At 47.2% G+C, this 12500-nt stretch overlaps 1 protein-coding gene across 1 annotated transcript in view; it reads left to right on the plus strand.

Moving 5' to 3' along the window:
- LOC308169922 (uncharacterized protein) overlaps positions 1–12500 on the plus strand; it is a gene marked incomplete at both ends in the record, with an annotated part of 23351 nt that overhangs the window by 4080 nt on the left and 6771 nt on the right. Inside the window, 3 exons of the mRNA XM_080544655.1 lie at positions 1334–1487; positions 4898–5251; positions 11767–11950. Of these exons, the coding sequence (XP_080400781.1) occupies positions 1334–1487; positions 4898–5251; positions 11767–11950 (692 nt within the window). The remainder of the gene's footprint in view (positions 1–1333; positions 1488–4897; positions 5252–11766; positions 11951–12500) is intronic.

Genomic DNA, 12500 nt, shown 5'->3' on the forward strand with positions numbered 1-12500 from the left:
GTGATTTTATGCATTCAGATGCACTGTTCACAAGAGTAACCGCAGTGAACAGGTCCATGTTCTCGCTTTGTAGCAGTCTGTTTGGTGGCTCGAAAAGTAACAAAACTTTCATCGGGGGGCTAGCAAGGCTAGTAGTAGCCCTAGCCCTAACAGTTGGGCTAGTAGGACTTACCTCTCTAGTGGTAGCCGTCGGGGTGCTAGTGTCAGGCTGCCCACAGTCGCTAATGCTGGTGCTACGTATGTCCATCGGGGTTGGGTGCAGCTGCACCTTTCGAGGATTTACCGGTAATCCACTTTCTTATATCCATCTTTATTCAAAAAGCTTTATCCATCAAAAAGCGCAGATTTCACTCAACTGCTCAGTGCTCGCCTCACACAACTGAAATGGCGGGAGCAGCAGCGTGCGTAACGTGCAACTTTCAACTTTCAACTTTCAAATGATTGGTTGTCACTAGAATCCCGTCCAACAAAATGAAAAACACACTATTGTTTCTCAATTTGAATGTCTTCATTTAACATAAAATATGAATAATAATTAAAAAAAAAATATATATTTTTTTTATTTTTTTTATATCTGGCTGCCAGTTGGGGGGGCACCAGCACGTCTGTGGGGGGGCCTGGCCCCCTGAGGCCCGCCCATAGTGACGGGCCTGCATGAAACCCCCCTAACCCTAACCCTAAATCTGTCAGTTCAGTCGGACGGCAGGTAGCTCCCCGTTCACACTGTGGCCCTAAATAGAACAGACGTCTGGTGATAACTGTCCTGCGCGTAGGCCGGTTCGGGACATGAGCTCAGGCATAGTCGTTGGTCGGTCCCGTAACGTCTTTTCACACATGCGCACAGACACACACACACACGCACGCACGCACGCACGCACGCACGCACACACACACACACACACACACACACACACACACGCACACACGCACACACACACACTACACTACACTGTAATTAGAGAAGGAGGGGTAATTATTGTTTTACTGGAGTATGTTTTTATGTATACAGTATGTCGCTCTATGTTATGGGTTTGATAGAGGTATAATAGAACCTAGCCTCTGGCTAATAGACAAGTGTTGATACCTGTCCTTGCCTCTCTATGTTGGTGTGTGTTTTAGTCTTGGTATCTCCTCTGTTGGCGCTGATATATCTGTCTGGGGACCTCCTGGGGGGGTTGATTGAGAGGAGATGACGTCGTTGTTTACACGTCTGCTAGCTCCGAAACTGTTATTTCCTGTTGCTTTAATTCACCACGTTAGTGTGAAGAGATTGACATTGTATGATGTTGTGTTTTGTGATCCCCGCCCCCCCCCCCCCCCCCCCTCCCCTCAGGGTGAGTGTCTTCTGACGGTACAGCTTGGCGATGAAGAGTGTTTTGAGGAGGAGGAGGATGTGGAGTTCTACCTGCTGTTTGCTGGCACCACCCAGAGGCACCTGACCAGCACCTTGAGGATCAGCCATGTCACCCTGCAGGCGGTCTGCCCAGGTCAGTACCATAATCATACACACATGACACAACATCCCTGGACAGAAGACTCCATTCATTAATTCTCAGTTAAAGCTGTACTCCGGAATGAATCTCGTCTAGGGGTGCCCTGAGGTTAGTCTCGCTCGTCAAATCAGGGGCTGAAATCACCTTTGTGATGAGGAACGTCGACGCTGCCAAACTGTCTGAAAGTAGGCTTGTGGTCTGTCCTCACAATACTTCTTATCCGTTGCCAAATTTGACACCGACCACACCCAGCGCTATTCAAGCGAAAAAAACACAAGCCCCAACACCGCAGTCCAATCATGGACTGTGCCGGCTACTACCGCAGCCTGCCTAACCCCTTAACACTATAGTCTTAGGACCCAGCCAACCAAGCACACTCAGTGGAGGAGAAAGGCCCTTAGAGCAGTTGTTGAAGTGTTCCAAATTTAAACAGGGCTTAATAATTCACTGGCAGACAGACATACACACTGTGCACTTATGGCTGTAGAACAGAACCGCTAATTGCTCTTGAAGTTCTGAGACATTCTTGCTTAATGTAACGGATGTCGACCGAGGAGGAAAACCCTGACAAGCCTTTGGAGACGTAAACATCGGTTCAGCTCCTGAAAGCCTTGCCCCAAGAGTGTGTGTGTGTGTGTGTGTGTGTGTGTGTGTGTGTGTGTTTGTGTGATTGAGTGATTGAGAGTCTGTGTCCTGTGCATGCGTGGGTGCGTGGGTGTGTGCCTGCGTGTGTGTACTGGATTTATTTACTCGACCTACCTGTGAAGGACATTGCTTTGTTGTGAACTAAGCAGTGTTACTCAAACTTAGCCGGCGTGGGATCCTTTCTCAGTAGTAGATACTCCACGTCCTAGTATAGCTGTTATAGCCATGCTATCAGTAAGCTGTGTGTGTTCCGCTGGGAAAGCTAGTTAAAGATTCACCCTATATAGCATCTGCATAGAGCAGCACCTTTGAGTCCCTGAAATACCCCTTCAGTCAAAAAGCAAAAGCTGAAGCATTTAGCAACAACACTTTTCAGAAATGTACCTTTAACACATATTCTCCACATGATATCATAAAATGCCTGCCGATTATTCTTCAGCGTTCTAGAACTTGAGATATGAGAGTGACTTTACGAGCAGGTCATTTCACATAATACGACATTACCTAGAAATGATGCATTCACTCATACTTAAGAGAGCAGCACAGACATATATTTGACTCATGGACACACCAGCACAGAGCTAAACGTCTCCGCTGCGTGCCAGACTATTCAGGAAGACGCGGTGTTAAAGTGAAATAAATGGGGGTGTTGTTCTTGCCAGAGAAGAGCTCATTGGCAGGGAGGGGGGGGCCTAGCAGCGTGGAGTGCAGGCCAGTAGATTGTGATAGAACGGTTCTGGAACACGTCACTGGGTGGCGTGGCGCACAGAGCTCCTTGGCATGGCCTGTGTAATCACTCCCTCTGTGGGAACACTTAGCGGCTTTCTGCCCGTGCATTAAGACCTACCAAATGGACGTTGTGAAGAGCTTTCAGAAGGCTCTGTCATCTCCCTCAGGTACACGCCTGTCTCCCCCCCACTCCCCACCAGAGTACCGCAGCCACGGAGGTCCCAGTCCCAGTGCTTGTTCTAGCCAACCCACCAGTTGCTAGGACGGCTTTATCAACAGTTATTAAACATTGCCATTTTTACCCCACAGTGGGACAGAGAGGACAGATCGGTTTCTAACAACAGGCTGGCGCTGGCGCTGGACAGGGACAAACACAAAGACCCAGACACACTCACGCAAACACACGCACACGGGGACACACTCACACACACCACTCTTTGTGAGCACAGAGACACATTGTGCATGGATTTACAGCAAATGATGTGTTGCTTTATGGTCTCCAGTGAAATAGGACGAGCGCCCTAGCAGTTGAGACAGCAATGCCACCGTTGTTTATGACTGTGTCTCTAGACTCTATGCCCCATCTCCATTTTTTTTTTACTGTTTCCGCCCCCCTGCCATGGAAATAAATGATTGTAATGTGAACACTGCCCAATAATTATATCTGTCTCAGTCTGGCTTTTGGCAATAAACCATGTTTTTCATCCATGGGTGTTTATGTCTAGTTGTACGAGAAGTACCAGAACAATATGTTTTGCAGAGCGCCGTAGCCCAGCTCTGGTTATCACTAGGAGCCCAGTGGAGCGCTAAATGTCTAATGTCCTGCATGTGAAAACATGGCTGACATGTGGCTTATTGATGACAGGATTTATGTTTGTACTGTGCTGTATTTGTGTGTGTGTGTGTGTGTGTGTGTGTGTGTGTGTGTCAGCAGAGCCATGAATAGGAGGATTTGGGCCTCCTGGTCTGGATGGTAGCGTACTGTGCTGTGCTGTCCTCTGCTCCCCCCCCCCTCTCTCTCTCTCTCTCTCTGAGTCATGGGTAACATGAGCCGTCAGAAACATGCAGCTCTCACATGGTCTTCTGTTGCTCCACACATTCTTAGGGGAGAGAGAGAGAGGGACATAGGGTATTCTTCAGCCATGTCTCGGCCATGTGTTGAACTCTTAGATAGTCATAGATTTTTATAGGTTTTCATGGTAATGTATCCCCCCCCCGCTCCCCCCTCCCCTCTCTGATACCTGCAACGGTTGTTCTTCTGTGAGAACAGCACATGTAGGCCGAAGTTATAAGTTACGTCAAATTCTATTTAAATCCCATTTCAAACGTGCGGTGTTTTGTTTAAAATCGTCCTCGTGATGGAGCTGTCTATGTTGTTGCGATGTGGTCTATTTAAAGCATATACATATAATTTCGTTCTATGGTTTCAAGCAGCGCTTGGGATGGTATGAGCTGAGGCAGCGGGTTAACGGTTGTTTGTCCACTCTTAAAGTCTCTTGACACCTGCCAAGTCTCTGGTCAGGTTGTGTTCTAAGGCTGTTCGTCTGTCACACTAACCCTTGCAGCTGACAAGAGACTTGAAACAGCCAATGTTTCCTTTTCATTACTTGGTGTTTTTTCTTTTTTTTGTTCAACTTGCTCTCTGACAGAAGAATGTTTCGTGTTTGGACCCTTTGCATCTTAGCAACCAGAGAGGACAAAGAGATCTCCAAGCTAACTCTGGAGGCCTTAAACCTTGCTTATTTGGGTTCCATTTATGGACTCCGTACCATTGTAGGCGTGTACACACACAAAAAGTACTTTATTTAGCGGCATGCAGTACTTGGTTTGTTTTAAGCACTTACAAGTGTGCGGTATAATTAAATCATATTGTTTTATTGTGTTATTATATTATCATCGTTATATTTCATTAATCCAGTTATATTATCATATTATCATGTTGTTATATCTCTTGTTGTTATACCAATTAAGCACCACTCTGTCCTCCTCCTTCTCCCCCCCCCCCCCCCTCCCCCTCTCCCTCTCCCCAGCCCATGACTGCTGTGAGTCAGTGCAGGTCACCCTGTGCTCAGCGCGGCCCGGTGGCTCCGTGGACCCCGTGGCCGAGGAGAGGTTCCAGTTTGTCCAGGACCTGGCGCTGGACATGGCCCAGTTCCTGGTGAGCGCTGCAGGGAGGGCTGACGGCCTGGAGGGGGCGCTGCTGCTGGACGAGTGTCAGATACCTCTCCAGGAGTGTGAGAGGCTGGACGAGAGCCTGGCGCTGGCCCTCCGACACCTCGCACTGCCCCAGGGGTGGAGCGTAATGGGCACCAACGTACTGGGCACCACCGTGGGCACGCAGCCTGGCAGGGAGGCCGGTACCAACCTGGGCAACAGCAGTATAGGTCAGTGAGGATGGAGCTTCTGCTTGTACATTATGTCTATGCGTGTGTCTTTGATTAGATCTATTTAATATATCTATTTAGATTATCTAATATATCTGTTAAGTCTATATCTGTCAAATATCTATATAGTGTAATGTAAGATATACTCTTATTGTACACTCTTAAGTAGTCTTTTGTTCTATTGAGATCTGTGCTTTTTATGGCCTCGTTCACACCAGGGGACTTATCTGGTCATTTAGCAGGTCATTCCTTCGAGTGTTTTGCTGTGAATGGGGTTTGCAGTATGTCTCTGGGCTGCTACTTGTCTGCGCTTCATGTAGCAGCTGGGCGCTAACACGTTAATATCGAATAATCGAATCTAATATCAATCCTAACCCTTATTTTAAAGAAGTAATGGCTGGTATCGCGATAAAGTTTGTTTCACGTTGTGCGTCCCCGCTCCCCGTTAAAAAACTGATAAAGAGCAGGAGGAAACAGAGGCAGGACCTCTGACAATTGAGAGAGAGGGTGATTTCTTATCTCCCTGTGTTGAGAGCGCAAGCAGTCTATCTTTTCCCTTTCTTCTGTTTTGTTGGTAACAAAGCAAAAAGCCTTCCAATTTGTCATCCGAACTATCAAACATTTACCAAAATATTTTAAAAGTAGTTGTCTCTACTATGGCTACTCTCCACTATTGGTTTGACAGAATTGACAGTGATTGTATCACGTAATCAGCGTATCTAATACTGTCTAAAAATGTATTGCTTCTCAAAAATGTATTTACCTAATTTTGGTTGCCTGCCTGGTATTGCCTTGAGACATTTTCAACCCTTTGGTATCTTAGGCTTTAGTCCTAAGCAGAACATGTTCTTCAGACTTTACATAGAGCATTATTTAATGTACTGTATATTGTCATAATTATCGTTATCAACCAATATTCACAATTATATTGACATTTTTGACAATATTGCCCAGCCCTAGTTTATGTACAGTAATAGTATGTTTTTGAGTTCATCTTCAGCTCTATAACTTTAGCTGTACTATTATTTAATTTCACTCACTGTGCAGTAGATGTCATGTACTGCGTTCACGCCTCAGTAGAAGGGAACATTTCTTTCCTCCTCTCTGATGAGACATGATTTGGCTCAGGTCCAGTTCTGCCGGGGCGAGTTCTAAAGCATGCCCGACAGGTGGTTCACTAATGACACTCCGACTCTGGGCTCTAACGGCTGCTTCAGCCAATCACCAGCGTCTGGAGGGTGAACAGGTCCAGCAAATAGCCAATCAGAGTTCACTGTTCTCTGTCATATTGTTTTGGGCCTGGAAGTGTGTGAGTCGTTTCAGTTCAACTGGAGCAATGTGGTTAATTGGCAAACAGAAGGTCGCCCTAACAGTCTAACAGTGAGTGTTTTCTGCCGTCGGAGAGCTGAGGGCCTTCCCCATTCCCAAAGGAACCTGCACACTTGTGGACAAATGTGAGAAAACTGGAGAGGAGTAATCCACATGTTGATAAACCCCCCCAGCTAGTCTATCAGAGGGCAAGGTGGAGCTATTAGCATATTACATTAACCTACTAGGGCCTAGGGGGTCAGGAAGGGCTCCAGTAGAGAGAGGAGAATCACCATGGCCCGGTGTCTCCTGGGATAGATCCCGTCCTCCACGCCACTCCGCTGATGTTCTTGGCTCCACTTGCTGACTGCGTTTATTATACCCTCCTCCCCTTCCCCTCTCTGTTTTCTGCCTCTACTGGGTCGTCATAATAAGGCAGGAATGCAATGTCAGATATGCTAAAAACAAACATTCCCACCCAATTAAGAGGTTGGCTGTAGCCCACAGTGTTTATATGGCCTGTTACCCAGAGCCTGGGACTGGGGCTGGGGCTGGGAGTGGGGCTGGGACTGAGGCTGGGAGTGAGGCTGGGACTGGGAGTGAGGCTGGGGCTGGGAGTGAGGCTGGGACTGGGAGTGAGGCTGGGGCTGGGGGTGAGGTTGGGACTGAGGCTGAGGCTGGGAGTGAGGCTGGGGCTGGGAGTGGGGCTGGGGCTGGCAATGAGGTTGGGACTGAGGCTAAAGGCTGGGACTGGGACTGTTGCTAAGGCAGGGACTGGGACTGTTGCTGAGGCAAGGACTGGGACAGGGGCAGCCAGGGAATATGGTGATAAACGTCCGAGCTCTGCTGGTCCCAGTTGAATGATGCTTGTTTTGTTTGGACCCAGTAAGCCTGCTCATGTCAGTAGTGTTACCGCTCTCCTCTCTCTGCACCAGGCGGAAGGACCACGGTGGTGGCCAAGGACCGGCTGGTTCTGTATGAATCAAGTCTGCAGGAAGAGGTCGTGAACTCTGCTAAGGGCAGACAGACAACCCCATTCAAGATCTGTTGGAATTTATAGCAGTAACTCTGTCATATAGCCTTGGTCAAATTGAAAACTTTGGCTGGGCTATTTGGCGCTAACCAAACACCCATTTGTGTTTCTCTGAGGCCTATGTGTACTTGGATGCCCTTTATGCAGTTGAACATTGGGAAAATCGCATTACACATTAGTCTGATGGAGCGATGCCCATTTATTGTAAATGATCTTTTTATATCCACCAAATGGACGGTTGTTAAAGAAGGACTAACGTTTTAATTTAGTTTAGATTATTCTCACACCAATGTTCCAAAAGAAACTTTGTGGGTTTGCTGCAAAGTCTTATTTTGGTTAGAAAGATAGAAGGTTAGATAGAAGATATAGATAGATACTGTAGATAGATAGATAGATAGATAGATAGATAGATAGATAGATAGATAGATAGATGGATAGATAGATAGATAGATAGATAGATAGATAGAGAGGTGTTGGAGTTACAACACGTTTAATAGTTTAAAAAGTTGAATAGGTATCAAAAAGCTTTTTATCAGAGTTGATAATTATTCGTTTTCGGCACATTGTACAGTTGAAAAGATGTTTGCTTAAAAGGTGTAAAATGGCAGTGGGTCAAAAATGGCATATGTTGGTTTCCATAGACCTCCATGTTAAAAAGTGCACTTTCAAGTTTGTAAAGTATATTGTTTAATCAAACCAAAAGTCAAAGCAACGCGAGTTAGACATCTCATTTTAAGGTTGGATTGTTGTGAATAGTAGGCTAATAATTGAATTCAATTGAATGGGAAAGTGTGTCCAAACTTTTGACTGGTATTGTAATAGACTATGTGGAAGAACATACGTTGGACTTGCTAAATAACTATGAAATAACATCATCTACTACAGTTTATGTTTGTATCCTTGGCATTGTTTTTATTTTTCATTAGACTGATGACGGGTTGTCATAGAGACTATCAGAATGTGTTGAGTGTGTTGAGTGTGTCACAGCCAGGGCAGGACCAGTGATGCTGCTGTTGTGGTGAGCATGGCGTTATTAACATGTGCTTCTGTCAGGGGGAGATAAGAGCAACACAAAGACTGAGAAGAGAGCTAAAAAAAGAGAGACCCATCTCTCCCTCTGGCCTCCTCTGCTCCTCCACACTTTAAATGACCTGCTTCACCTCTCTCTCTCTTTTTTTCTCTCTCCCTCCTTCTCTTTCTCTTTCAGTCTCTCTTTTCGTTTTTCAGTCGTTCTCTCTCTCTCTTTCTCTTTTTCTCTCTCCCTCCTTCTCTCTCTCTTTCAGTCTCTCTTTTGGTCTTTCTCTCTCTCTCTCTCTCTCTCCTTTTCTCTCTCATTCTCTCTCTCTTGCTTTCTCCCCTCCTGGAGTGATAGATAATGCTATGGTTAAACACAGGGTTATGTTTATAGGATGTGTATATGATGTTGATGTTATCTATAGCACAAGGCCATTCTCCCAGTGATGGAGGATATAAAAGCCCTGTATTTGACAGGAACCTCGGCACAGCAACTATGTAGCATGGAAGGAGCCAAGTCTGTATGGGGAGTTAAAACCACCTGTCGCGTAGGCCCGCGTATATGCTGCCATTTGTCATGGCTTTTTATATGTGCTCTCAGATCAAAGTGCTGTGCCGTTTATGACGACTTTAGCCTATGTCCTATTTCCCCTGTAGGCTTACCCTACCATCTACGCAGGGTTGAAAATGGTACCTGAGGCCTTCTCCGACTCTCCGAAAGATATTTGATTTCAACTCTCTGATGTTTCGGGACCAAAAAAAAAAAAAGACACAGAGAGAGAAAGACAGAGAGAGAGACTCTCCCTCCCCCTCCCCCTGTCTTTTATGATGATGGTGCAGGTTAGGGAAAATGAAATTCCTTCTTTTCTGTCTATAACCTGCCCAGTGAATAAGCCCAGCTATGTAATGCCTTCCCCCCAGCCGTGGCATTTCCTGCAGCTGGTCCCGGGCACCTGGCCGGGCGATACCCCTGCCCTGAAACTGGAGACTCTGACGGGCCTCCAGCCCAGAGGCTCCACTCTGCTCTGCTGGACCGGCCCAGCCTGCCCTGGCACTTACGACACCATACTGTAGAAATAGAATTTATAGATGCATGAGATCCATCAGCGCAACCAGCCAAGTAGCCATATTCTGAGGGGATATGTCCGTTCTAGGAATCATATTTCAATGGTGCCCTTGGCCCAAGCCAAGAACTTTCTCTGGGTTCTCTCTCTCTTTCTCTCTCTTTCTCTCTCTCTCTCTCTCTCTCTCTCTCTCTCTCTCTCTCTCTCTCTCTCTCTCTCTCTCTCTCTCACACACTAGAATAAAGCACAGAGAGGCATTAATATCATGAAATGGCAATAAAACTCCCCTAAAGGCATTTTTTATCCCCCTGTCACATCCTCTGCCATCGGTTAAAATGCCAACAGTGGATCCGCGGGCATTCCAGCTCGTTGCCCGGAGTTTATTAGACGGAGGGGTTGTGGGAGAGAGGAGAGAGAGAGAGAGAGGATGCCCTGAGAATGGAGTGCTGGTGGAAAATCTGATTTGTTAGGGTGGTTCCCCCCAATCCCATCCCGACCCGGCCCAATGCTGTAAGTGGTCGATGATTCTGTGAATCTGTTCTGACTGGAGCTTTTACCTTCGAATGGAAAAAGGAGGACCCATGCTTGTTGTTAGTTTCGGTGGTCTGTCTGCACATTAGACACAGGGCCACACTGAGTGTGGAGAGATTTAGGCTGGGGTTGCCTTTTTTGCGAAACGTCTCATTCTATAGCCATATTCAGCAACACGTTTGGATATTATCGACTTCCTGGCTGTCCCGTCTGACCAGTTTGTCAGTCATTGTGACTAAAAAGAGACCCTTTTCACTTCCCCTTTTCTCTCGGACAGTGGTATTTCAAATGTTGGCAGGATAATATTTCGTTGTTTGGTACCTGTACTGTAGCAATGACAAATAAAGTCCATTCCATTCCATAACAAGAGGCAAGCCTACACTACTCTGTAGTCCTGCAGGGATTAAAACCTCCGATCTAAACATCTCCCTGTCTCTCTGATGTGTGAGATTACCACCTACAGCCCTGCTAGGAACCCTAATCCTCCCTCCTCCGTACCAGATTACATTTCAGTAGGACTGCTTTTTATGCAACACCTTTTTTATCGGGGCTCCAAATTGCCTTGTTGAATTCCCAGTGGTAGGTTTAAACCAGGGCATGTCTGTTTCCCAGCGTCTTATTAACCTTCCAGAACAATCCTGCTACTGTGTTTAGTACCCTTGCGCTACTGGGACTGCTGGCCAGACTTCAAGTGCTCTCTGAGTCTCGGACGCTCCTGAAACACAACCGACAATATATAACTCTATTGTTAGCAGTGAGAACGTAAAATACTGAAGGAGTTGGAAGAGAGCTCTTTAAGACTCCATTGCCCACACTGCAATGGGATGGGAGGGGTGCGAGAGAGGAGAGAGGGTGTGGGAGGGGTGAGAGAGAGGAGAGAAAGGAGAGAGAGGAGAGAGAGGAGAGGGGGTGTGGGAGGGGTGAGAGAGAGGAGAGAGAGGAGAGAGAGGAGAGAGAGGAGAGTCAGGGTAGGAGGGGTGAAAGATGAGAGAGCCAGGATGGGAGGGGTGAGAGAGAGGAGAGTGGGGGGGGGGTCAGACAGGTGAGGGGGGAGACAGCCATGGTGGGAGGGGTGAGAGAGAGGAGAGTGGGAGGGGTCAGACGGGTGAGGGAGGAGACAGCCATGGTGGGAGGGGTGAGGGATGAAAGAGAGGAGAGTGGGGGTAGGAAGGGATGAGAGAGCGGGGGTAGGAGGGGATGAGAGAGCGGGGGGTAGGAGGGTTGAAGTATGAGAGCGTCATGTTCTGCGGGGTGAGAGAGAGGAGAGGGTGCCACGCACTCCGTCCCTGCGTGTCAGCAAACACATTCTGAACTCCCTACATGGACCCATACTATCGGTCGACTCTGTTCAATCGAACTGGTTACAAAATACACAGAGGCAAAGATAACATGTCGGGTTATTTGCATAATTAACTTATGGGGTGCTTCTGTTTGGCTACGGGGAGTAGCAGAAGCGAACAAAAAGTGCAAGGTCTGTACAGGCTATTGACTCTGTCACCTCGCCAAGTCTGATGCTCACTCTCTGTCTGTCCGTCTGTCTCTCCGTCTGTCCTTCCTCCTCTCAGAGCCCGGCCCACACGAGACCCTCCTGCACTTCGCGGCACGCCGCGGTCTCCGGAGGGTCGCTCTGTTCCTGCTCCAGCAGCCAGGGGGGAGAGAGGCTCTTCGACTGCCCAACAAGCAGGGCTGTACCCCGGGGAACGTCGCGGAGAAGAGGGGCCACAGCCGGCTACAGCAGCTGTTTACACAGTGAGTACTCTACTCAACTCAACCCCCCCTGTCACACATACTGAGCCCTGCCACACACCGCACGGAGCAACACAGAGGGTTTCTAACAAGGTGTTATGTGTGGTCTTGGTTATGTTATGCTAAATATACCCTTTAACACAATCATGTTCCTGCTAAACGTTGATGTATCTGGAAAGTGGAAAACCCTAGAGGCACAATGATTACGTACGTTTGAGAATAGAATAGAACAGATTTTTCCACTGAGTTTTACATAACAAACTGAGTTTGACGTTACATAACGGACGGAGTGAACTGAGTTTGTTGTGTGTGCAGAAAAGCAGAACCCACTAAAGAAAAACAACCATGAGACATCATATGACACTCTCCGTCGACGGCCTGCCATTAACACTCTAGACTAGAGTATAATCTCTCACGCTATTTGTCGATCGAGCACAAACTCTTGCATGACTTCCGAGCACCGTGTCACTTTATCCCTCAAGACATGAACACCCCAAACTTTTCTTGCAAAACTGGATTTAGAATGGAGAATTTAGAATCTTCTTTTTAGAAG

Source organism: Nansenia antarctica, assembly GCF_963989245.1.
Source record: "Nansenia antarctica genome assembly, chromosome: 14".
Lineage (NCBI taxonomy): Eukaryota > Metazoa > Chordata > Actinopteri > Argentiniformes > Microstomatidae > Nansenia > Nansenia antarctica.